The sequence below is a fragment of the Ambystoma mexicanum genome, chromosome 5q (genome assembly GCF_040938575.1).
Source record: "Ambystoma mexicanum isolate Mex_15411 chromosome 5q, UKY_AmexF1_1, whole genome shotgun sequence".
Taxonomy (NCBI): Eukaryota; Metazoa; Chordata; class Amphibia; order Caudata; family Ambystomatidae; genus Ambystoma; species Ambystoma mexicanum.
The window spans coordinates 708,054,682-708,082,272 of record NC_090933.1 but is presented as its reverse complement, the minus strand read 5'-3'; the positions used below and the strand labels follow the sequence as shown (position 1 = coordinate 708,082,272).

The 27,591-nt window shown below is 49.1% G+C and overlaps 1 protein-coding gene across 1 annotated transcript in view; it reads left to right on the top strand.

Moving 5' to 3' along the window:
• LACTB2 (lactamase beta 2) overlaps window positions 1–9,459 on the top strand; it is a 504,565-nt gene extending 495,106 nt beyond the window's left edge. The window contains exon 7 of the mRNA XM_069621184.1: window positions 9,097–9,459. Coding sequence (XP_069477285.1) covers window positions 9,097–9,140 — 44 coding nt within the window. The 3' untranslated portion in view covers window positions 9,141–9,459. The remainder of the gene's footprint in view (window positions 1–9,096) is intronic.
• Window positions 9,460–27,591: the final 18,132 nt, after the last annotated feature.

Sequence of the window (27,591 nt, the reverse complement as noted above, 5' to 3'; positions counted from 1 at the left end):
TTCATATCTTTTCCCCACAGGGTAAATGCTGTTAGATATTGGGAACTGGGGTCAAGTGGTATCAAGAAAAACGCATTTTTCAAGTCTACCACCGTGAAACACGTTGCTTCTTTTGGAATACTGCACAAGATAGATGCAGGGTTTGGGACAAGGGGGAACTCCTTCTGTACAACGTCATTAAGTGGGCATAGGTCCTGTATCATACTCCATAATCCTCACTATTATAATCAGATAAATCACTGTATTACAAGGTGAATTTGATGGTACAATCATACCTTGCTGCAGCAGTGTATGTATGGTTTCTTTTTTTCCCCTCCTCTGCTTCCCTGGACAGGGGGTACTGTTTAACCCGGGCAGTACTGCTCCTGGTTTGAGTTTTATTTTTACTGGTGTTACCTCTTTTAGGAGCCCTACATCATGGGGGCCCGTCGTCCACAAATTTGTGGGTTCCTTTTTCATATCTTCATCAAATACTGATGGTGGTGCATTGACCGTGGCCATGAGGGGGTTTGTTATTCGTCTGTTTTGGATCATTATGTCACATGGCATGCACATTTCCATTATAATCTCTCTATCATTGACATCGTCAGTGAACAGCTCCTCGTCAGTTAAATCTTGCAGTGCTGTATTTGGGTCTATGCACAAAACTGTTCTCCAGTCACATCCATGCGTGTCCAGTCCTATTGCCACAATACGTTTAGCTGACACTTGCACTCCCTAAAAATCTAAAGAGAGGACGGAATCAGGCAAAATCTCTGGGGCTGCCACTGGGCGAAAAATGAAATCAGAAGGTACTCTCCATTCCTTTTGTGTTATTTCTGGCACCACCCTCGCCAGAACCTGTATGCCATAGATAAACATATCTGCATTCGCGGGCATACCCCTCACTGCTACTTCGTTTGTCAGGGTGTGAATCATAAGCATTGCTCAGAGTGGGCATACCCCTGGTGTTGAACATACCACAACCCTCTCGGTAAAAAGAGAAAGTGTCATATTAAGCTTACTAAGGAGGTCCCTCCCAAGCAGATTAATCGGCGAGTCTTCGTAATACAGTAGGGGTGCTCGCACTGTCTTTCCTCCCACTGTCACATCTAAATCTTTTGTGTAGGGAACCTTTAAAATCACCCCAGAGAATCCCTGCGTTTCCAAAATCTTCCCCGACAGCGGAAACCGTTACTTAAGGCTAACCGGAGAAGGCTGTCGGGGTGGAGATTGAGCTTAAAGCACTTCTGTCTGGTTTTACAGATCAGCATTCCTGGGGCAATTTAGCAGGAATTTGTGCCGGGCTTGACCACTTCATTGAGGAGGCAAACCGAAAAGTGTAGTTCCTAGCAGCCCCATAATTGGGGCGGTGGTATGGGGAGGAAGGGAGGTCTTCAGCTCGTTTGGTGCGAGGTGAGCATGATCAGGCGGATATCCAAGTTATTAGAAAGGCGTATGGGGTGTTGGTCTTTGAGCCCGACACAATCCTTGGGGCATTTAGGGACTTTCATCAAGCAGGCGGTTGAGATTATGTAATACTTTGTTGCAGATGCCAAGAGAGAATGCTTGGACAACGTGGCCAAGGAAACCCTGGGTGTCACTGTTAAAGGTGGCGAGATTCTGCTAGCGATCTAAAGGCTTGCCGGCTTCTAAGGCCACTGGTTCCGACACGATTACCTCAGAGTTTATAAAAAGTTTGGCCCCAAGGTGGTGGATTACTTAAACCAGGCGTGGCAAGAGGCCTTGTAGGCCGGGGTGCTACCCCCACGATGCGGGAGGGAGTTATATCCCTGCTATTGGGTGCTCGTATCCAATTTAAGTTTATGTCCATATGCCACAAATGTATTTTCCGTGAAGGCTCCAGCTTATCTAAAAGATCGAGTAAACATCTATCACCCCAAAAAAACCTCAGATCAGCTGAGGGTTTCCTTCTGGAACAACACCAGGTCAAACATGCCCTCCATATCCCCCTCTCAGTCCTCTGTACCCACCTCTTCCAGGCCTTCCCTGCCATTGGGGTCCCTCGTACTGCTCCTTTCCGTTTGTCCACGCTGCTATCCTTGCCTGTATAGCTACTGACCCTTCCTCCCCCTGCTCCTGCCTTTCAGAGAGTAGGGCGGCTGTTACCGCCGCGACCTTCACCAGTTTATTTTGCACGAGTTTTGCTTCATCTGCCAACCTTCTTTGTGCGATTTCTTTTTCTCTTTCTTTGATCCTCCTACAGTGGTGTACTATGATACTCTGTATTTCAGGCCAGCCTTTGGAATCCATCCCGGCAATTGTATCTAGGGTCTTCTGTACCTCCTTCGGTAGGCCTCTCTTGATAATGAAGTAAAAAAGGGAGGTTGACTGGTCCCAAGCCGTGCCCGTCTCTGCCCTCCACATGTCCTGCACCCGAAGAATGTACTGCGCAGCATCTTCGTTCTCCCACATTGTGCATTGTATCACAGAGTTTAAATCAGGGGTGTCGAGGAAGGACCTCCGCAGTGCATCCCACACCTGGACCCTTACGTTATTAAAGGAGGATCCATCATGGCGGTCACAATCAATTGTTACTCCTGGGAACCCTGCCTTCACCCACACCCCGTCCGCTTGATCACCCACAGCGGTTACTAGCAAGCTCTTAACGTCTCCTATGGCCAGTGGGACCCCTGCAGTGTTTTTCTTGAAGGCATATATCCCCTTACATGCCCCCCTGATAGTGGAGGCAATGCTTTTAACAAATTAGTTTGTCCATTAACGCCCAAGGTACATAATGAGGCCTTCCTGCTCCTTTGTGAATGAGGTGCATCTGCAACGTTGTCTTCCCTTTTGTCTTACTTACCTTTATCCCTTGCTTTTTTGTCAATACCATGTTCCCTACCCTGCTCCTTAGTCTCCCTTGCCATCTCTCCCTCACTGGTTCCCCTTCCTCCGGCTCGTGTCGCAGCGGTAGTGGTTGGCCTGCTACGGCCACTCCTTCCTCGTATTAGTCTAAATCGCTCCAACATTCTTCTATTTCTGCTTCCCTGTCGGATGCTAGACTACCCTGTTCATCACTTGCTTTGTCGCTTCCTTGATCTACACATAGCCCTTTTATTGGGGTGTTATTGAGGTGGAAGAAGAATTCTCCAGACTTCCACTCGTCCTCTGTTAAACTGGAGGTGTTTTTAGACAGAGCCGGCAATGGTGTCTCCCCGCCCCCTAGCAGCATTTGGCTCCTATCACACAGTGTTCTTAACCGGGTTAATTCAGCTTGTGTAGTCGTCAGTTGTCTTTCTAGATCGCGAGTTAAAGTTGCAGTGTTTACTGGTGGTGCACATGTAGGACCATACAGCCCTCTGGCATCATAAGGAGGCGGGGGTGCAGCTGCGGGTGTAGGTCTGGTTAGGAGTGGGTACAATTTCGTTGGTTCTCCTTCCTTACTTTCTCCCCCTCCTCCTGTCGGCACAGATACCACTTCGGGTGGCACTTCCTTCCCCTTATCAGTAACAGAAGGTGTTTCTTCAAACATCTTCCAGAGATCTAGGACATCCCTTCTATTTTGGAGCCGTTTCCCCTTGTACTTGGATAATAGATATGATGTTACAAGATCTAATACCCTTTTGTCAAATGATCCTCCTTTCCAGCCACACTTGGGATGGCCCCTCCCCCTTAATCGCAGTAAGCCACTGGTCATGATACTTCTTTATCTTCTCACTATACAGAGGGAGGTGCTGACAAATATGCATTAAGGGAGTGTCTGCCCCCATGGCTTTTATTTCACCACTACCTTGCGTGTATGTGTGCTTGTGTGCATGCTAATACCACAAAAATATGTTTGTTCATCTTATCTTTGCCGAGAATAAACTTTAAAATATTGCAATTCAAAACCACTTTCACTTACACCTTGTTCAACCCAGAATACTTCATAAACATAAACAGTAGGACATAAAACATTTAACGGGTAGACATTTGTACAAGTCGACGTACATCACTAACAACAATGAACAGATAACAAATATCAACAACACTTTGCTTTTATCCCTACCCCATTAAAGCTGTTGGGTTCTTTCCCCACACTCACTCTTCACATTCACCTCTCCCTGGGCCACTTCTGGGCCTACCTCTAGAAATATTTGTTGCACACAAGAAAAAGAGTTTGCTAATATCTCCCGAGTCTCCTCAATATACAAGACTCCTACGTTTTTTCCTTTTTTCCTTTCACATATATCCTGCACACCGCCTTTTGGAGCTAGGTTCCAGTATTTTACTTTTATATCATTGTTTCTTCACAACAACCTAACAGCCATATAAGAATAGAGAAAGAAAAGCACACTAGTCAATACTCACACACTCCCATGCACACTTAATCTGACTCCCAGGCCGTTCCCTCACCATGAAACATTTACTTGTTTACCTCTTTAACTTCCCCTCCTTTAAGTTGCTTGCAACCAATACTCACGTGTCCGAGGTGATCCGAGAGCCTCCGATCATGGTCTAGCCACTATCAGGGTGCCGCCCCCAATCAAGCCGTGGCTGGCTCCGGTGAGCAGTCGGGTATTTGCAAACACTGGGACCCTTGGAACCTCTCTGGTGCGTACGCTCTACTGGTCAGCCATAGGTGGCAGTCGTCTTGATGGGGCGCCCCGGATCTTGCCGCACGGCACAGGGCCTCGTTGGAGCACCCGCGATCACGTAGCTGTGGTCACCAAGTGAAGGTGCTCATTCCCCAAACACAATTATAAAACTTATAATAAACGACACACCCCAGTAAGAAATGAGACCAAGAGAAAGGTTTTGAGCAAGACAAAGTTCTTTATAAAGATAATTGCATGCAGAGGCCTCTGCTGCCTGAGACCGCTCTGCCAAACAGTACAAGCATGATACATTTTAAGCTTTGGAAATGTCACTAGTGACGTTTCTCTATAGGTGCATAAGACTACATCAGGATTGGTGGAAGTTACAATACAGTATATCAAATATAGGGGCCGGCTACACAGGATAGGTTGGTTTGGAACTGTTGCTTTGTGTGTCACGTTGGTCGGCTGGGCTCATCTGGGCGGTGTGAAGATCAAATCGGCTCCACGGGAGGGGGTCAATCTGTCTAACTAAGCTACATAACATCTCCTGACATATAAGAATAATGAAAACATAAAACAATGCTTAGAATGTGTGAACACTTTGTAGACATCTATAAACATGTTTCTGCTCTAGGCCTTTGTAGAAGTAATGGTGCGAGGGTCTTGCCCTTCAGGTGCGTTATCAGAGGGCTTAATCTGGGATTTATTGGTCAAGGCGCCACAGAGCTCGGATGGGCAGATTGATAGGTGTTGGTTTTAAGTGTAATATATGATGACATGAAACCAGTTATATGGGGGGACACTCAGGAGTGGTCAGTGGGGAAGGGTCACACTTCTGTTACACCAAAGGGACAATGGAGGTGCAAAAGGTTTTGCAGGCAGTAACTTCCAAAGTTGGGGGTGAGGCAAGCAAGAGCAGATTTGTGGAGACGAATGGGCCACAAGGCAATATTCACTCCGGTCACAAACAGGGAAATGAGCTCAGAGGAAAGGAAAAAGAATACAATCTATACTTATAACAATTTGCGCCAGAGCATCCGTGAGAAATGAGCTTGGACAAGGCAGTCACGGGACGAGCGCTGGACAGGCAAGAGGAGGCTTCGCAACGATCAGAGTGTGGCCTAGTCTAAAAATGGAGTCGGCAGAGACACAAAATGGAGTCCAAATGTGTCGTGCAACAGCCCCGCTTCCACTGTCACCAGAGAAGGGCAATGGAGGACATCTCCCCACTATTGCATGAGCAGTAGTTCTCCTTTGTGCCGAATGTATAGGGGGCCAAAACGACCATTCCTCCCTTACACTTGTACACTTTTCGCACCCCCAAATCTCTGCACCATAAGATGCCGCAGATACAGCCTTGCACTGGTACAGTTCCAAAACTGGTGACAGTGCCCATTTGCCATGCATACAATGGAACCTCTTAATGCCACCACTATATTTAGTCAGTCGTGCTGGCTTTAGATACTTGGTCTCGCCAAGTGGCATTGGGTCTCATTACACAGTAGGCGGTAGCCATGGCGCTATTAGCGCCATGGCTACCCCCTTACCGCATTCCGGGTCCGTGTTCCCGGAATAGAGACTTACCGGGTCATTCCGATCTTGGAGGACCCGGTAAATCCCCATTCTGGGAACCATTCCCCATTCCCATTTGAGCCCTTATAGGGCTCAATGGGAATGGGGAAGTAGCTAATAACGGTACTGCAATTTGCTGTACCGTTATTAGCTCTGAAGTCCCTTAACGGGTCCCGTCCTTAACACCAGGTCAGACCTGGCGTTAAGGAAGGGACCCGCTAAGGGACCTCGTAGTAGGGCGGTAAGTGATTACCGGCACTGGTAATCCCTTACCGCCTATCGTGTAATGAGGCCCATTCTCTGCATAGCACAGGCCCAGATAATTGTACATTGCAACTTGCTCTAGCACAACCCCTTCCATGCCACGCATACTTCTGTTTGCCTAGCCGTTCTGCCTTTAAATACTACCACCTTTGTCCTACTTTTATTTATTTACAAAGTTTGGTGCTGGTCTTCACAAATAATGACGCAGTATGAAAAGCGGAGGGCCTCCACCCCTGGTGGATCCATACCACTAGTCACCAGCACCTCTATCATCCTGTTTATATAAATACAAAAGAGGAGAGAAGCGAAAACACATCCTTGCCTAACCCCACACTGAACATCAAACTTCACTGGTTTTTCGCTACTCTTCCCCCATCTGACAGAAGCACTGCCGTTGCTTTACAAAGATTGTATAGCTAACAATAAACCAGGTGGAATACTATATAGTCTTGTAAAGCCCTCCACAATTTGTCGCGGGGGACTGAATCGAAGGCCACCTTTAGATCGGCAGAGACCGCATATAGCTTACAACGGTTTAGCTGGGTATATTTTCTTGTAAGTGAATCAAGTCTTAGACTCTGTTCTACTGTGCCCATCCCTTTCTGAAAACCCACTTGCAATGGGTCAGTTATCCCCGAAAGATCTACCCATTCTTGCAGCTGTCAAAAGATTACCTTTGCGTGTAAAAAGGCTTCTGTCAGGATAATTCTGTAATAGTTCACAACATACTTACATCAACAATGTTGATTTGTCAGGATGTTTCCACAATGATTCACAATGTGCTTTTGTGGACTTGCCACTTCTTTAACACGTTTAACCACACCATAGTACTGTAATGGCGTTTGCCTGGTCCACTAACCTGCCAGGCCAAAAATACAAGGTACCCTGTCCTTATGTACTCCCCCGCCAGGACTAGCAAAACTACTACTACTTCTACAAGCACTCTTGTGGTCTAGTTTCATCTTCATACAACTCAAAGAAGTCTTATAGTGTGATCAACAATTTGAACTACTTCAGGGAAAACATGAGACGCATTGGTGATGTTTGTTCCACACTTTTGATTGCCACATACAATGCAGGTTATGCTCCTCTCCTCCTGATCACCTTTTGCCAGAAGGGCAGCCTTCCTGCCACTCTTGTTTTCCCCCTCTTGCATTAGCCAAGTGCTGACAATTTCTTTTGCTCACGTCTGCTCCTCTTTGGCTTAGCCAATGCTCATTTAGGTCAGTTCGCTCTGTTGCCTCTCTCTTCCTCTGACAATAGGGTTTACAAACTAGTTGTTTCTTAATTGTTTTCTCATGGCTTTGGCAATGGTTGTTTGTTTGTTTCTAACAATATTGCCCCCTTGTATTTTTGGTAATTGTTCCGACCTTTAAACTCACAATGATAGTCTGCTGGTCTGCTTGCCAAGCTCTTATCTCCACTTTACATTCACTCGGCATGCAAAACAATTATCTTTCTGCTTTACATCAGTTCGACCTGCTTCATAATTATGTTTCTGCCACTTTCTTCTTTTCTATTAGTTCGATATTCAAAAGACGTGTTTCAGCAGGCGGTTATGGAGCGCTTTGGTGTCACAACACACAAGTGAACTCACTGGGTTTGCTGTGCGGGTCTGCTCGCCACGCTGCCTTCGGGTTCTTGGCTTTTTCTGCTCCCGGCGACATGGAAAACATCTTTGCTTGGTTTTTCGCGGCCCGCGCTGAGCAAAAACGGAGCCTTCCGTGCTCCAAATGCCCTCTGGTGCTCGCCTGCCACCGGAGCCTGCCTTGCTGGGGGGAAAACTTATTGGCTTCATCATGCTTCCTGCCGCACTACCTCTGCAACCACAATCTTCAGTGGGGAAGCTTGTAAAAATAACGCTTCCCGCTGCGCGACCTCTGTAACCATGATCTTCAGGGGAAAGCTTGTACAATTAATGCTTCTCACCGCACAATCTCTACAACTCTGGTCTCTGAAGGAAGAGACCCTCTCAGAACTGGCATCCGTACTCAAAGCCACTGTGGTTCTGGCGACTCTACGCTCCTTCAGCTGCAACTTCTGTAATGTGGAGCAATTGCAACCACTCCACCTTCAACTGCTACTCTTCTTTATGGCCTGCACCTGAGGGGGCCTTTTATGCCTCTGATATTTCCCATTAACCCTATTAACCTGCAACTGGCAGTCTAGGGCCTCTGCATCCCTCTTCTTCGTCACAGTACTTTTAACATTATGGGACTTGAGGTCCCCAATGTTCAAGTCGCCTTTTTCCACAATTTCAATCTTACAATAATCCATTTGATTTGTTGGGTCTCGGGGAAAGTTTTTAAAAGGGATTTCCCATTCGTCCTGTCCTGCTCCCCCCCACCCCCTCCCCATGTGATCCTCCCGCAGAACACCACTGCAAGGGTCGGGATCAGAAAGAGTCTGCCTTACCCTGGCCACATGAGAGCCATCCCAGGCCAGGTTTTCTGGGTGAATCATCTCTAATACATCAGAAAACCTAGCCCATGATTCAAATATGGACAACCTCTCCAATTAAAACATCCAATCTTGGTCTTTTTGCTAATTGGCTAAATGTAATGTATGTAGGATTGTGAAATGTTTGTACAGCAGTCATATTCACAGGGTTTTTAAAAGGCATTTTGCTTGAATTACGTATTTGGCATGCTCAAGATTAGGACGTGTTTAGGTGATATTAATCTTTGTTATGCTGTAATATAAAACTATTATGTTATCATTTGTTTTTATTTTACAGTGCAAGAACCTCCACCCAACTTGAAATGGAAAAACAAATTATGAATTTCATGATCCTACGTCCACCAATCAGTTTTGATTTAACAATCAGGACACTGGAAACATAAAAGTCAAGGAACAAGGCAATAAAGCCAAACGTGACGTGTCTGTGCTTGTTAATGTGTTTGCCTCCTTTTTGAAAATGGGATTTCTTTTGAGTTCACTACTTATTACAGTTTCAAAAAGACACTCTGCCTTACTTTTAAATACATATTTAAGAGAATCAGTTGGCAAGCATGTTTTGGGTTGGATGCAAAGTGGTTTGAGGTGAGGATTGCATTAAAGAACCTGTAATCATTTTCATAAACAAACTTATAAAAAAGAATCAGTGGTGTCAGTTTGAAAGCATTGTTCTAATCTGTTCACAAATGTTGTCCAGTTCAGTGTGTGCAAAAAGAAAAACGTAAAAAAAAACCATTGCAATGCAAATGTACTGTTATCCTGCAGCACAAAATCTGTGTGAGTGTGATGCTGGAAATGCCTTTTGGAGGGACAGGACCTCCTTGTCCTACCACTTCTCTGTGTGTGTTTTCTTTGTTTTCCACCACTGAGGTCCAGCCTGGACCTCTAGCAGTTCAGCTCTTCTTGTTTTCCTTTTGGTGAACAACACCCATGGGATACGCTTATGGCACCCATGGGTGGGGCACAACCTTGTACCCCTTATCTGTGTTTTTCGGCACCTGTGTGTTGCCCAGAGAGCAGGGTTGGGCTGGTGGCAACTACATGCTGACTTGGCACTGGCTAAGAGTGTCCTCTATTTTTGGGACACCAAGGCCCTGCCATAGGAATCAATTTCTATTGCCTTTTACCTGGTATCTCAAAGTCCTGGAAAGCCCTGTCTCTGTCCCTTCCCCCTGACTGGCTGTTGGGTGGAAATACCATATATGGCTCTGGGGCTGCCTCCTGTCCAACTGACTGGAGCCTTCCAAGGGGCTGTGTGTTGTGGGTCCACCCTTGGGGTGGGACCTGTGAATGGAGTTGGGAGTCAACTCACATTCTGTGTTGTGGGTGTCTGTTTTCTGTTTGTGACACAATGCCTGAGACAGCCCTGACTGAAACTGGTATGAATGCAGTTTAGTGCTCTGAAAGGCTGGGTGCTTACTCCAATCCACATTCTGTGTTATGGGTGTCTGAGTGGAGTGAATTACCTAAATGCCTGCAAGCCTTATTGGTTGATTGCCTGCATGAATGCCCTTCTGCGTGATTGGCTGACTGAACCTGGCTCAGCCTGAGTGAATGGGGAACAAATGTGTATGACATGGGTCCCTGTACTCACCAATTTGTTCAAAAGCTGAAGTCGAAACCGAAGCTGATCCCTGGAGTCCAGCTGGAGGAGGAAGATTGTGGCTGCTACTCTTCAGTGAAATCCAAAGGCTGCTGAGGCGTATTAAGGACTTATCCAAGAGAGGACCTGGATAGGAGACCTCTCCCCGAGCTACGAGGGACCATCGTGCAACCCTGGAGCTAGTCCTGTGTGCCTGGGGTCTTCGTGAATCCGGAAGAGGAGTGCTTGGACATCTCCAGTTGAGGAAGTACATTGGTGTCACCCAGAGTCCAGAGGAGCGTTTGTGTCCGCTGGAAGCACGTTGCAGTTTTGCACCCAGTAGAGGGGGTACCATGGCATAGTGCTGCTTGACACCCGGAGCTACGAAAGTTCCAAACTGCTGAAGAATACTTCACGGGACATCCTTGCCATCATCAATGACCACTTTTTCCCACCGGAGAAGGTCGAGGGTCACTGAGTGCAGAGGAAGGTCTGCCGATGGGTTGCACCCGTCGCCACCGGAAGTCATCAAAGGTCCCCATGGGTCTTACTCTCATCTGCCAAGCCTTTGAGGATTCCACAGCACGTTTCATCCTCCCAGGACTCCTACAGTCAGAGAAATCGTCGACCAACAGAGAGCACTGCGAAGAGCAAAACTGCTGCATTTGCGAAAGACTTTGGTTCCATTTATTTTCTTGGACTCAGCATCCCAATGGCTCCTTCTTCCAAGGGGGGGTCAGTCCTCAAGGGGAATCGTCAAGTGAAACCGAGAAACTCTGCCACTTCGCCTGCCAAGGCACCAAAGGTACTGTGACAAGGAAGAGCATCTTCTTGCTACATGAGTTGTCCAGGGGTCCCAGATTCGTCTTGGATCATGTTCTCCTATGGCCTCTCAGGTACTTTGGGGTGGTAGAACCGTTAAAAAGAAAGTAGAGGGTTATTGAACATTTTTGGACTGTGCTGTAAAAGACAAGGGGCCTCATTACGAGTTTGAAGGCAGCCATGGTGCTATTAGCACCATGTCTGCCTCCAAACCGGGCTCCATTACCGGGTTCCTGCAATGAGGACTTACCGGGCCATTCCGACATAGGAGGACCCGGTAATTATTCCTCCTTCCAGGAACCATTCCCCATTCCCACTTGAGTCCCCATAGGGCTCAATGGGAATGGGGAGGGAGGTAATAACCGGCACATAACAACTCTCCCGTTATTACCTCCCTATTCCCCTCGTGGGACACGGAAAGGACGCCTGGTTTTACCAGGCGTCCTTACAGGGTCCCGCAAAGGGAACCTCGTAATCGGTGCTCCCGTAATGAAGGGGGCCGGTCCCGTACCGGCCCCCTTCATTACGGGACGCAAGGGTCGTAATGAGGACCAAGATCATTTACTCCCTAACTTTTCCATTACAGATTGCCCAGGTGGGGTGGATCCTCGCACAGAATTGTGTATCTAGTCTAAAGAAAGCATGTTGCCGCTGTTCACTACTAACCTGCCTTGCTTTCCTAATCTATGCTGTTACACCTCACTTAAGAATACACATGCTTATTTAAAACTGTCTGCAGTGGGTGCATTTATTGCTGAATTGAAGTGTTGTGTGGTACCACATAGCATGTATAAATTTCCCATTCTCTGAATAGAACTACTTTAGTACAAAGTGTTATTATTTATATGTATATATTTTACTGAACCTTATTTTATATAAAATAGTGTGTACACATTCCTTTGTGGGGGGTTGGGGACTCACTGTACTTAAGTACCAGCGTGCATCGCCTCCTGACTACTTAAGACTTGGTTGCTCATCCAAACTACCATTTAGAGAAACTTGGCTAGGGTGCTCTGTGCCTTTGCCCCAACCATATATAGGGCAGAAAACAGATACCTGTGAGAGGCCTGAGGGTATTCTCACTCCTACTTCCCATAGATACGCTACACAGGTGGCAGGGAAAGGCCATCGCTCTTGGATCCTGAGTCTGGGGAAGGAGATGCGAGGGAGGATCACCTGGGTGGAGGGTCCTTGATGAATGAGAGTGGGGAATCCTTGGACGAGACACGGTACGGCGCTCTATTGATGACAAACCTAACCCTCCCCCAACCTTTATGGGCTATTATAAGCCGGTTCCCCTCACTTTACCTCATATGACATTTGACAGTACTGGGACAAGGCAGAGACAACTGGGAGTAATGCACACTAACATGCAGTTACACCACTTTGGTTCTGAGATGAGGAAGAGGGCCTCAGAGGAGTACCATGGTCAGGCAAATAAGAGAATGGACGCAACCCTTTTACACAAGCCAGGTGCATAAAAGGGGTGTGGACAGGAAGGTGAGAGAGAGGCAAGACGCTGATGGAAGCCATGGTGAGCTGTTCTGCAGCCGAAGAAGCACAGAGGACGGAAGCAGCTGTTGGTCCTGGTGAGTGTGAAGTCGAAACAAAAGCCCCATGAGGCAGAGGCGAGGTGAAGGAAGGAGACCAGATGAGGGATCATCCTTCATTCCATCAAAAGGATTGCTCATTCTCCTGTGGCACTACAAGAGCGTGAGAGTGTCGAGGGGCGGAGAGGGAGCCCTGGATGGAAGCTGCCAAGTTTTTGGCCGGCGTGATATGGAAAAGGACTTCAAATTGAGCCTTTGAGATTCCCCGATAGAGAAACCCGGTATTACTGTAACCACTTGGCTCATAGAGTGAACTGCTATTGTTAAATGGGAGCCAAGACTAGTACAATGTAGCGGAGTGGTTGTGTGCGTTATTAAAGGAACAAGCACATTTTTGAAAGTCTCTGAACGTTATGAATCCTTCCTTTTGAACCAATGAATGAAAGTAAAAAACTTGCAGCATGTGAACTATGATTGGAGAGAAATTCAATCTGAGGGTGTTCTCCCTAGAAATCCCAGAGTATCCTTTGTTCAGGTGGCCAGGAGAGGGCCATCGCGCTTGAATCCCAACCCTCAGGGCGGACAAGCGAAGCAGAATCACTTGGGCAAGGGGCTTTTGGGGACCGCGGAAGGAACGCCCTCGGGTGAGACGCAGTATACCCTTTTCAGTAACACCTCCCTAGCCGACCTTCCCTCAGTCGCCATACATCATTTCAAAACCCATACCGTTAACCCCTCCCCAATTCCAAGAAGAACCAACACGGAAGAGAGGAAATCACATCTGTCACTCTGTGCACTACAACAACAGGACTAGACCCTTTTTCCTGATAATATTTTACCGGACTTTCCTAAACTCCATAGTGAAAACAACATTTTCCTAGAATTCCTCCCCTCCGTTCCTTTCTAAAGCTACTGAGATGAGGAGGAGAGAGATTGGGAGGATGAAGATTACCAGTAGGGAACCACAAACACAGACAACAGAATCTCCCCTTACTACAGCAGATTGTCCCGCTAACGAGGACAGGCAGAGTCAGGCATTCCCTTGTAACCACTCACACCTGGTTCTAGTTAAAACTCCCAGGAAGTAGAAAAGACGGAACTGGAAAGGACACTGTGAGCGAATTGGGGATGCTGGAAGGTGCAGGAATCCTGAGAAGGACCCGAAGAACTGCAGAGACCCTTGGAGAGCTGGAGGAGGAGAAAACCGCCCTGACACTGGCCCTGTGGGTCCAAAGGAGACTGCTCTGAGGAGTGGGAGCTGTACCTCCAGAAGGCAAGACAAGGGGCTGGCGGTACCTACAGCAAGACTCCTCCCCTGGGCCAGTCAGGTGATCCCAGATCTCTGAGGGTCAGCAGAAGAGACCCTGACCCCAGAACATTATCCCCTCTTAGCTCCTGTAGCTCCCAAGGCCAGAAAGTGCCATTTTGGGAAGATGAAAAATGGGAGCAAAATCCTGACAGTGCATTCTGGGACTGGAAGTCCCAAAACCCTTTTAAAAGATTGTGAGTATTGGAAGAGGGTCCAAACCCCGCAGAGGGAGGCCTTTGTGTGAACCTTGGCAGGGGGGTCAGAGCCTGGAAGAGGTAGACCCCTTGTGAACTTTTGAAGGAGAACTTTTGGGAGAAGGGTCCGAGCCTGAAAGAGGTAGGTCCTTTATGAACTATAACAGGGGTCCGAGCCCGGCGGGGAGAGACCCTTGTGAACATTTGTGAAAAGAAACTGGCACCAGAGACAGAGTGATCTGGTGCAACGTGGGCGCTCATTCAAAGGTCTGTGGCTGGTGCCCCCTCTCCCGAACAAGGAGAAGCTACAAGTACCAATAGGCCCTAGGGGAGGCCGTAGTAAGATGTCAAAGTGGGCATACGAGGGTCTCACCAACCCCTTGTACAGTCAAAAGTCTTTGTCACGTTGTGGTGAATAAACTGTGCGAAGCCTGACTGGGGGCTTTAGAGATCGCCTGACTGGGGGCTTTGGAGAAAGCCTGACTGGGGGCTTTGGAGAAAGCCTGACTGGGTGTGTAAAGGAAAGCCTAACTAGGAGCTGAGACCTGGACTTGGGTAAAGTGAAGAACCTAAGGCGTCTAGAATGACTTTCTGATGAAATTGTGAACAGTTGCAAATGTGAACCCGACGGAGGGATGCCGAGAGAAAGCCAGGGGAAGGGAACCCCCGCTTTCTGATGAGATTATGCTAACGTGAACTGTGTTACTGGGGTAAACATGAACCCGACTCAGGGATGCCTGCTAATTAGGGTGAACAGTAACGCACCCCTGAACATTGGGATGACAAGTGTGAACCCGACTGAGGGATGTCCACAGTGAGTGGTTGGTCTGAGCCCGAGTGAGGGAGGCTAACATTGACAGAAGGTATGGAGCCCGGCTGAAGGGGATTGAAGGGTGAAGAGTGATCGCCCGATGTGAAGATTAACAGTAGGAACTTTTGTTTTGTGTTTAACTATCAGGCCCTCTGAAGCAAGAGACTTTGCATGAAAGAGACTTTGGTCCAGAAGACCCTGATACTGTGGAATGGAACAGTGAACTCGGGTAGGAGAAGCCCAGAAGTGTGCTGTGCTCGAGAGTCCTGCCTTGTCCTGTGCTTTAAACGTGGGGAAGGGAGACCCTGACCATAACATCCTGACTTATCATTTGAGAACACTTCCTTCTTTCTTTATGAACATTATCCCACACTATTTAGTAGCATAGCAGTAAGGATTGGCAATAGGTTTTTCTTAGTATAGGCCCTTTTGATTTGACTAGACTCCACTAGGACTTTATTATTATTATTTGATGGTCGTAGCTTGCTCCCATCTTAGATTTAGGTTTAGATTAGGCGTTTATCTCACCCTTTTAAGGCAATAAACACCCTTTAACTGTGATCACTTGTGTCTGTCATCTTACTGTTGATACCATGCCTTCCTTACAATCATGAATACCAAACTTGAGGGAAATTCACATTGAAGCAAGCCAGTATACCTTGATTACTGAATGCATGTGGCACAACGAATGACTCAAATCTTGAATCAGAATATAATTAACCGGATCTACCTTGAAATACTAACTCCCAAAAGCTTGAGTTAAAAAATTGGGATGCTGACTTTTTCGCATTTTGTAACTCAAGCTTTTGTGATTTTGTTTGTTTGTCCCCCGCTGTGCATTTAATGTAAGACACGCCCACAGCCCATAATCCAGTATTAGGGGAGTGGGGGTCACCCTGCTTCCCTTGTGCAGCATTATGGGCTTCGGTCTTTTCTACCATGCCGAATGCGCACCTAATCCGCATTCAGATTTTTTGGTTCTACCTTTTCGACCAAAACGTAATTAACCAACATAAGACTGCATTTAAACTCTGAACTGCAATTGAACAATACTGAATGATTGTTGCACAAGGAATGAATCCAAACTTTGAAGCAGAATATATTAAAGGCTGAAGGAATCCTATGCAGCAAACCTTAAATAGGGGAATGCAGTGAACAAAGGCTACCGTTTGAAAAGGGGTGTGTAATACATTGTGGCAGACACAAGGTGGCTAAGGAGAAACTAGAGGAGCCCAAGACCATACCCTAAATTCATAAGCCAATAAAGGAAACCAAATAAAGGTGACTTGGTGCACAGGAGTTAAGTACCAAGGGACCTTTGTGAGACATCTAAGTATTGGGGAAGGGAACCCTGAGATTTGGCAAATCTATATGTGTTGTCTTGGGATCGGAGTCTCAAGACCCCCTTGTGGTTGGATTGCGTTATTTGAGACATAGGAAATGGAACCCCAGGAGTGGTTCTGAACTATATTGCCTTGAACTGGAGGAAGTTAAACCTCAACACTATTTTTCATGAAACTTTATTGTGCTTGGGGAAGGGGAGCTGAGAGAAAGCTGTGAGATGGAAGAAGCTCAGAACCTTGAGTTAAACACTGGTTCTTTTGTCTTTGACATCCCTAGACATTTGTTTGTTTTAGTGGTTAGGGCAAGAATAGGTTTTGGACACACACAAACTATTAAGTTGAAATCTTTGACTCAGACTTTCCTTAGTTTCGTTCAGGTAGGGAAATTCCACCCTAGCATAGGGCAAGTTAGGCCTTCAACCATCCTGACATTTCAGTTAATAAAATGTCTTTGTTTAAACTTCTTGCTCCATGATGCCTTCACATAACCCCCTCCATTCTTTAAACTGGTGGCAACGGTGGGATCACTGGTTTTAAGACTCAGGACCTCATCACAAGTCTGGCGGTAATCCGGTGCAATTACTGCTGAGCGGAAATAGCTTTACCGCTGGGTCGTGGAGCAGAATTAGCCCTGCATCACAACCTGGCGTGAACGTGCACTGACTTCGGCGGTAATGCTATTAGCGCCCGGCTGTAACTGTGTGGGAATAAGGGCTACCGCTGAGACAGCATCGCTAATAGCGCTACCGCCGGCAATTCTGGTGCTATAACCGCTGGCGGAAATTGCATCACTGCCAGAGCGGAAGCATCAAAGCCGCCATTTTGAAAAACACCATCCCTTAAATATCACCACTTCCTGCGGCCATCCAGTCCTGCTAAGAAGCAAAAATGTCCCAGGAGAGGATAATGACGGTGGAATGACCTGAGGGTCAAGGTGGGGGGACTGCTGTCCCAACACTGCCGGGAGACCCTGGCGGCTGGAGGAGGCACTGTAGAGCCACTGGTCCTCACCGCCTGGGATGAGAAATGCAGCACAGTGCTGCACCTCAAAGGGATAGAGGGAGCCGGCAGTGCAGAGGCGGGTGCCATCAGGCAGGAGGTGAGTTAACTCCCCCCGCCCCACACAAATGCATGCACAAATGACAGGCCAGCATAAGATGCCTCAGTGGACAGTGACACAAGTCAGCAGACCCAGAAGCAGGACATGCCAGATCAAAGTGACGGGGTGGCACCCCAGCCACCCTCCACAGCAGCCATGGGGCAGGGCACCAAGGGCACCCCTGAGTGTCGCAGCAGCGGGAAGGGCAGGCAAGTGCAACAAACAAATTTAATGCGCACCACACCCCTACTGGCACACCCTTTGCCAGGGGGATTGAGGTGCGTGAGTGACCACAACACCGTGCAGCAGTTACACCAGCATGTTGCGCCCAGTAGGCCTGCCCCATGTCGGCATGGCAGACAAGCCACAGGGAAGTACACGTCCCACACACCGAGATGTGCCCAGCCTGCCAATCACTGTGCACCACAGTGCAGCCCTGCTGGCTGCACAGCAAGACCCTATTGAGCCATGACAATGCCATGTACTAAGCCACCCCCCCACCATGTGAGTGCCACCCGGGTAGGGGATGTAGGGCCATTAAGGACCACAAGTATGCATGTCAGATGTAAGCTGCCCGAGCATGGACACCCTGCCCTATCCACACACAGGCCAAAGACCAACTGTCCCTGGATCACACACCCATCACTACAAGCAACCCCATGACGCTGGGCCCAAATGCATCCCATATAACCAACCATGCCCATATGTGTGGGGTCACTCCCTGTACCATAGCAATTGTGCCTTGCATACCAACACACGTGGGGCACCATACCTGGCAACATTTCCTATGGCCCCTACAGGCACACATGCATCACCAGAGGCATCAGAAGAGGAGAAGGGTGTTGCAGGCCCACCCGGGAGCAGCGTTTCCAGGCCCTCAAGGTCTGCCACCACTGCTACCACCACCCCTCAAAGGCCCACACAGGTGTCGCCACCTGCCGAAGAGCCACACTCCCCAGAGAGCCTTCCATGCCGCCAGCACCAACGCTCCCCGGAGAGCCCTCCACCGCGCCAGCACCAACGCTCCCCGGAGAGTCCTCCACGTCGCCAGCACGCATGGACACCAGAGCCGGGTGTTGTTACTCACTCATATGGGTCCCCTGAATTCAGCCCTGGGCCAATGCAGAGCCCCTCACCCCCACAGTACACTCCAACACGCAGCATGCTGTTGCGTAGGCTCGAGGACATGGAGCGCAGACAGTGGGAGATGGAGGAGATTGGCCACATGCACTCTGTACGCTTGCAGGCCATTAGCAACATCATCCAGGGGGCTACCCGCAGGGTTGTGCATGACATGATGCGGAACAGGGCTGAAACAAAAGCCAACATGTCCACCCTGGCACCATATGCCCAACGGGTCAGGGAAATGACAGAAGGCATCTCTGCACTGGCAGTGGCCATCCGGCAGAGCACAGAAGTGCAACGCCAGCAAAACCTGCGGACAGGCTCAGTCCTATCCACCTCAACCACACCCACAGAGGGGGTCACAGCAGGGCACGCCGCGGCAACAGTCAGAGTGCCTCATGCGCCCGAAATCACCAGGGGGTGGAAAAATTGTGAAGGACTCTGGAACACTGATTGTCATGAGTGGTCATGCTGGGAAGTTGGTGGTGGGAGGGGGAATTGTGTGATGAGGAGTTGGTGGTGGGAGGGCTATTGCATGATGGGGAGTTGGTGGGAGGGAGAGGGGTTTGTGTGATGGGAAGTTGGTGGTGGGAGGGGAGGGGAGATTGTGTGATGGGGAGTTGTTGGTGGGAGTGGTATAGATGGGACACTTCATTACATAAAAAAAGTTTCACTACATCAATGCGAGGACATTCCTGATTGTGTGATTGTCCTGTTTATTGTTTGGGTGGTGTCACACAGTCGTGCATGGCTTGTGCCATGTGAAGGTGTCAAAAGAATGTGTCCATCAGTCCCTGGCATGCCAATCTCTCATCCCTCATGTCATCTCTGGCAATGCGTGCATTTGCCTCAGCCACAGGCACTGCTTCCTCATCCTCTGGGGGTGGCCTCTGGGGGTGGCATGTCCAAATCAGGGGGTAGTGGGACATTTCTCCTTAGGCAGATGTTGTGCAGCATGGCATACACAAGCACAATTTGTACCGCTTTCTCAGGAGCGTACATCGGAGCTACACCAGTGCAGGTGAGGCAACGGAAACATGCCTTCAAGGGGCCAGGGGTCCTCTCGATGCGCGAACACATCGGTCCTGCTGTGAGCGTGGTTTCAGGGCAATATCCTGCAGTGTTTGTGGATCATGCACAGGGGTCATTGACCAGGGCAGCTATGGGGATCCGGAGTCACCTGCATGGGGGGAGGCACCGGCATTAGACAGGGGGTAGGGTGTGGGGGTGGACACACACTTTATCAGCTCTGTGTACTACTTGTGCATTAACATGAACCTTCAGTTGAAAAGGGGGCGCTGCTGCCCAACAAGATGGCCTCTTGAGCGAGGAGCTCCTCTCCGGCATGAATCCTGATTGAATTATCCCCTGTTTCCGGATCGCATCGACCCAAAGCTACCTGCGCTGTTCCCTGAGAACATCCTGACCCTGCAGGCGAAATCCCGACCGAAATCGGACTTCCCTGGCCTGGGAACCCTGGTGGACCTTGTGACCGCAGGCTTGTGCCGATTCGCAGTTCCACGAGAATCTACGAGAGTGCCGTGGCTCCCTCTTACGCTAGGCCTCGCGGTGGGCGGGGCAGGACCAGCGAACTGGGGCCACGACACTTCACGCCACACGTGCTCTGGACATACTGTGCCCTTCCCTCCCTGGGTGGAAGGCGCTCGCACCGGAGCCTCCCGGGCCATCGTTGCTGGATCGGACGTTCCCGACCCCGTCCCTTGTTCCCGAGGTGAGAGCTACGTGAGATTGGGCTGACGCGGCGGCTGGATGCGGGGCACGTGTGAGACTCTCTGACCCGAATCGAACATATCCTGTGCCCCCCCCCACGGCTGGCTCGGTGCTTCTACCAACAAATTACACCAGGAAAATTCACGCCTTTGCTCTCCTGAGCTCTCCTTTAACATGCGGCCCTCTCACCCAGCCGGGCACAGGCCGTTTCTACACTTCCACGGTGCCTGGTAAGAACGCGCCCAAGTCCAGGAAGACGGAACCGATGGACTCCTTTACTAGCTCACAATCATCTCCTGAACGCCCGGACCCGCAGTCCCCGGCCTCACCCTTAAATGCGGAAGATATGAAATTTAATCACTTGCTGACAACAGTTCAGAATGGTTTCCTGGCCATCAACGTCAAACTTGATGATATTGTTTCCACAATTGGCTCCCTAAAAACTCGATTAGACAAGGAAAGTGCCAGAATCACAGAGGCTGAAAACAGAATTGGCTCGAATGAGGACTCTACTCGACAGAACACCCACGATATCGCACTCCTCAGAGGGGAGATGAATAAACTCTGTGATAAATGCGACGATTTGGAATCCCGATCCAGACGGAACAACATCCGCATAGTCGGCCTCGCAGAGAACTTCTGCAAAGGCCCAATGGAGTCCCGCATCGAAGACCTGTTGAAATCTCTCCTCGGGGAGGAGGCACTCTCATCCCAGTTCCTCGTCGAGCGGGCACATCGTACCCTCGCTCCACCACCCAGTCAGGGGCTCCTCCCCGCACGGTGATTGCCAAACTGTTGGACTATAGGGACAGGGACGCCATCCTCAGACTGGCGAGAGAGAAAGGACCCCTTCGGTTCGGCAACAAAAACATCCATGTATATCCGGACTTCTCCGCAGGGGTCCAGACTCAAAGACGATCCTACGAAACTGTCAAGCGCCAGCTACGTCTGAGACAGGTCCCCTACGCCCTTCTCTTTCCAGCGAAACTTCGTATACAACATGCTGGAAGAGCACACTTCTTCGAATCTCCTGCCTCAGCTTTGGCCTACATGGAGGCCTCGATACCCCTTCCGCCCAGGAGACAGGAACTTGATCAGAACGACTTGCAACAACCCATGTAACCTGCGTTCCTTCACATTGATCCCAGCCGCAGCCAGGACTGGTCTGTATTTGCCACTGTGAACGCTGGAAACAGGATGCAGCAGGGAGAATCCCCCTGCCTTTCAGCAACGCCGGATGAGATGCGCTCGTCCCTGAAGCGGAGTTGCTGCACTCGTCCCCTTCTTTGGGTACGTCCACAAGTTAGTTAAAGGGTTCATCATCAAGTTGGGTACAATGTTGTAGGAGGGGGTGGGTACGGGCAACAGGGGACTGTTTCTTTGTTCGAACACTGCGTTAACGCTGCAGGTGGCCCCTTTTGGGCACCAGGCACAATGTTCGGTTGGCTTAACCATTGGTAAAATTGCACTCACAGTTTCACTTGCTGTCCTCCACTACGAGACAATTCACTTCCCCACGCTCTTGTATGACACACGAAAATGGCGCAGAAAACTAACGCACTTGGGGAGCTTAAACTAAAACTGCTCACCTGGAATATCCGGGGGTTAAACAACAGGGCGAAAGCCAGCAAAGTAGGAGCCTACATTAACAGGCACCATCCACATATAGCAATGCTCCAAGAGATTCATGCATTAAAACCCACCAGCGACAGTATCCTACGACAGTGGGGAAACAATAGGTATTACACAGAATACTCCTCCCAAAACAGAGGCGTCATCACGCTAATACATCCATCCCTAGGGTTCTCCACCGAGAAAACTATAATTGATCCACATGGCAGATATATTGTGGTCTGGGGTACCGTGGCTGGTTGATCAATACATACGGACCGAACCTGGATGAGCCAGAATTCTACACACACCTCCTTGCAAAAATTGGTCCTAAAACGGAAGCCTGGGTGTTGTGGGGAGGAGATCTTAACACTATCCTTGATACTATGCTAGATAGGTCCTCAACTAAGCCTAGGGCTCTCACTAAAACAGCCAACATTATACACCAAGCCCAGGAGGAATTAGCCTTGTCCGATGCGTGGGGGGGACCCACGGGGGACCCACCCTACAGACAGAAAATACACCTTCTATTCCTCGGTCCATGACTCTGAATCCAGAATAGATTACTGGCTCATCTCCTCCCCCCTCATCAACTCCATCGAATGCTGTGACATTCTCCCGCGCACTCTCTCAGACCATTCCCCCGTCATTCTTAGTATATTGCTCCCCGACATCTGTCGCCCTGTGCAACGATGGAGGATGCCCCCCAATATACTGAAAGACCCGAATGTGGTGGAGGCTCTATACACTGAGACGGAGGAGTTCTTCCAACTGAATAAGGGCTCTGTGGGCAGCTGGGCTTCCATCTGGGAAACATTTAAGGTGTGGGTACGAGGCAACCTTATGTCCAAGACGTCTGGTCTCCTCAGAACCGTTAGAACCGACTTGGGCAACACAGAATCAATCCTGCAATCGCTCGAATCTGCCTACAGTAAGACCCACGACAAACGCCTTTTGGCGGACATTAGTCTAAACCTCCAAACCTTCAACGATCTGGCTACCAAAGAACAACAATACATGGCCATCCCGACCAGGGCACGCAAATATGGGGAGGGCAACAGGGCGGGCCACCACCTGGCTCGTATACTCCGCAATGACCATACCCACACCCCTATTGCAAGTATTCTAACAGATGGGGGGTTGGCTGTGCACGGGGAGGATGAAATAAACTCTGGGTTCACGGACTATTACATCGATCTTTACGCCAACCATGATAGGTCCACACGGGACGACGTGAAGTCGTACCTAGGTAAGATCTCCCTCCCTAGCTTAACGTTAGAAGATAACTGGTCCCTTGAACAACCCATGGCAGCTGAGGAAATAGCTGAAGCGATCAAGACACTAGCAGCGGGTAAAACTCCAGGGCCGGACGGCCTAACCACCGACCTGTATAAGGCATGCTCTCCGATACTCGCCCCTATATTGTCCCTCGTTTGGGAGGAGGCTATGAACACTGGCTCACTCCCAGAGTCCATGTCAGACGCAGTCATCACAGTGCTCCTGAAACCTAGATGCCCGGCACACGAACGCTCCTCCTACTGTCCCTTGTCGCCAAGATTTACGCAAAGGTGCTGGCCACCAGACTGCTCCCCAAAATGACCACCTTAATCCACCCGACCAATGCGGATTCATCCCAACGAGATCCACGGCCCTGAATCTGCGCAGACTGTTCAGTGTTCTGGCACAGATTAAACCGGAGGCACAAGCAGCAGCCATTTCGCTTGACACCGAAAAAGCGTTTGATTCGGTATCGTGGCTGTACATGTTCGAGGTTCTTCACAAATTCGGATTCGGCCCTTACCTGATAGGATGCGTCAAATTACTTTACTCCTCTCCCAAGGCCAGAGTTCTAACCAACCGTACCCTGTCCAATCAATTTACGCTATGCAGGGGTACGAGGCAGGGATGCCCCTTCTAACCTGTCCTTTTCGCCCTCACCATTGAACCAGTGGCGGCTGCAATCAGAGCTGAACAAGACCTTAGGGGTATTAAAATGGCCGGGGTATACCAAGCAATTTCATTGTATGCAGACGATGCACTACTATATGTTCGGGAACCAGAAAAGAACCTGTCCCCTATTTTGGCGATGATTACCGAATTCACTACACACTCTGGCTACAAGATAAATACATCTAAATCCGAAATCTTTCCGTTGACACGTGCCACTGCTTGCCCCACAAACACTCATGGCCTGTCGTGGGCTCCCGATCACATTCGATACCTGGGGATCCTAGTCTCCCACGACAAGAACTCTCTCTATATAGATAACTATGAATCCACGTTACAAACCATACACTCTAAGCTTCAACTCTGGTCCAAACTCCCCATATCTCTTGCTGGCCGGATAGCGGTCCTGAAGATGACGATACTCCCTAAACTCCTATACATCTTCTGTAATGTGCCTATATGGCGGGGCAAACCATTTTTTGACAATTTGCGGTCCATGACCACCACCTTTGTGTGGAACGGTGGCGCGAATTGAATGAAATGGAGCAAATTGGTCGAGCCCTATGATATGGGAGGCTTCGCCGCTCCTGATTTCGAGTTGTACTACTACGTGGCACAGGCACACTATGCAAAGTTCTGGCAGGACCCCTCGGATAACACACCACATGTACCCATCGAGCGTCACTCGGTCCTCCCGACCAATTTGAGATCCATCATATTTACGAAGTCACATAAAGATGATTGCAAGTTTGATCCCGCCTCCTGCACAGTTGTGGCATGGGCTGCAATAAGCAAGCGTCTGCACATAGACTGCCCTTATGACTCCCAAGCCCCTCTCTGGAACTTCCCGGGCATTAAGCCAACGTATGACATTGCCATCCAGAAGACCTGGCTACCCGAATACGAATTCACTATGAAAACCATGTTCCCCAATGGTAAATTTGTAACTCCTGAAGACTTTCGCAAACACAGTGGGGAGCAGTCAACTAGCCACCCTACAGTTCCACCGAATGAAAGCCGCGTTCAAAGAAAGGTGGCCATCATTCCCAGACGAACCCCCCGAGCACGCATGCTACCAATCATTGTATTCTCGGGCAGGCACTGGGGTGTCCAAATTATACAATATCGTGCATGCCCACACAAAATCATCTAACACCATCAAAGCATCGTGGGAAAAAGACATGGGCACTATAATCGAAGAGGGGAAATGGGCCAGATACTGCCTCCTATCTAAGAAAATCTCACTCAATGCAGGCCTGAGATTGATACAATTCAAAGTACTGAACAAACTACATTACACGCCAGCCAAAATGGCAAGGGTCTATAAGACCACCCCTGACAATTGCCCTAAATGCCACGTCCCTGGCGCGGATTCGTTTCATATGTACTGGGTCTGCCCCCAGATAGCAGGTTTCTGGCTCGCAGTGGCCAACATCCTTGAAGAAATAACACAAATCCCTGCACACCTCAATCCACCTAAATACCTGTTTGGAGACATTGGCAAGGCCCCGGAAAAAACGAGGAGACTATTCAACGTCACCTGCGCAGTAGCGAAGAAATGCATCCTCCAAAAATGGAAGAGCGGCCAGGTTCCAACAACAGAACAGTTCCTTGCGACCCTCACTTATGTCAATGAATGTGAGGAAAACTATGTTAATATGATATCTGCTCCATGTAAACCAAAGGACATCTGGGCCCCGTTCAGGGCATACTTCGATTAAACCTCCACAGACTCTGAAAACTCGGACAATGATAGCGTGGAAGATGGGCCATGCCACACAGTCTGCCATACGTGACCTCACTTTGTGGGTATATTCGTGGACATGCACCTGATGTAATTGATTGCAGGGGGAGTGGGGTTGGACATTTTGTAATGCGAATCTGTGTAATGTAGATGCAAAATAGACAAAGTGTACTGTGACATGCAAGCCAAAAATGAAGTTCTTAAAAAAAAAACATGAACCTTCAGTTCATGGCATGTGTCTATTCCATGTCTGTGCACGCAGTGTCACTCATGTCATGCATTGTTGGTGCTCCACATGCAACCAGATCCCTTACTGCAACCCTTAGGTAAGGTGTTTGTCAGTGACATGTACAGCGGACATGGTGGCTGTCATGTGGCAGTGTATTTCCGCTGTGCATGTGGCATGCTATGTAACCCATGGGTCCTTCCTGGGCATGTGATGCCAATGGGTGGGCATTTAGGGCTGGTGGCACACAGGTGCGTGGCTGTGGTACTGACAGGGTTTTTGTTGTGTGGGGCAATATGGCCATTTGTCAGTATTGATCTTGTTAGTGCATGTTGCATTGTGGTACCTGTATTCATTTTGGTGTATATGGTTGCTATTCTATGTGTACTACTGCTTTCCATGCAGGTAAGTGAGACATGTGCATGCTCCCTGGCCTGCTCTGTGACGATGGTGTGGGAGGGGGTGAAGTACCCATTTCCCATTCACTTGTCATGCCATCCTTTGTGTAGTCATTCCCCCCGCCCATTTGTCCATGTGCTTCACGGCACATGTGTGCTGGCTTTTCTACTCGCCCACTATCCAGGTCTGTTGTCCTCGGTGCCTCTCCAGGTATCCTGTGTGGGAAACCTGAAGGTGTTTCCCTGACTAGTCCCCGGGGATCTGTCATCAAGGTGGCCAGGACATGGCCATCGCTATTGGATCCAGTTCCAGGTGGTGGACCAGTGAGGGAGGATCACCTGGAAAGGGGATCCTCGGGCAGTGGAAGTGGGACACCGACGGGTGAGACGCAGTATCGGGACAATAGCTCAGGGTCAATGGGCCTGCGATGGAAGCAAGACGACACGGAGCACCACAGGTTCAATCCCCGGGTCCGCGCTTAGAAACCTCTGAGTATTAAGCACATGATAAATAACCTATCATATCATATCATAACACCTTTTCCCCATCCTACCACGTAAAATACTCAAACACTCTACCCCCTGCCACCTTTTTCGACACAAACACTTTTGTACACCACGAAAGACGACTGAGAAACACCAGAGCCGTTTACCTGACATCTCCCAACACAAGGGTCAGGCAAAGTCAGGCAATTGACCAGAATCACACACACCTGATGGCCTTTCCCTTCCCCACAGGGATAAAAGGTGGAGCACAAGAGCACAATACGAGCAAGGCAGACCGCACGAGAGAGCTAACCAAGCACGGCAGTTTAAGAAGAGGAGAATGGCGGCAACAGCTGAAAAGGGTGACAAGGAGAGAAGCGACTTTGCCCTTCCCGACCCAGACCTGCGAAACCTCTGTGGAAGCAATCATGAAACCGCAAACAATAGCCGGCGTTTGTTGCAGCAGATGCAAATGATACACAGAGCCCACCTCCGCTGATAAGCAAGACCAGGAGGGACGCTTGCTACCGTGGTACCGTCCTTGACTCTGAGACAAGAAAAGCCAAGCAGTTCATCACAGCCGGTGAGTCGAGGGGAGAACCGATATCAAACCGAACGGTGATGAATGAAAGTTGCAAATAACAAAAGAAGGGACGTTCAAGAACTGTTAACATTAGGGGAAAACCAGCTGCAGAGGGGTCCGGCACCAAGTGGGTGCTCATTCAAGAGACTCTGGTTGATCCTACGTTTGTTGAAACTACCGATATCAGAAGTCCCTGGGAGAGCCGCAAGGAAAA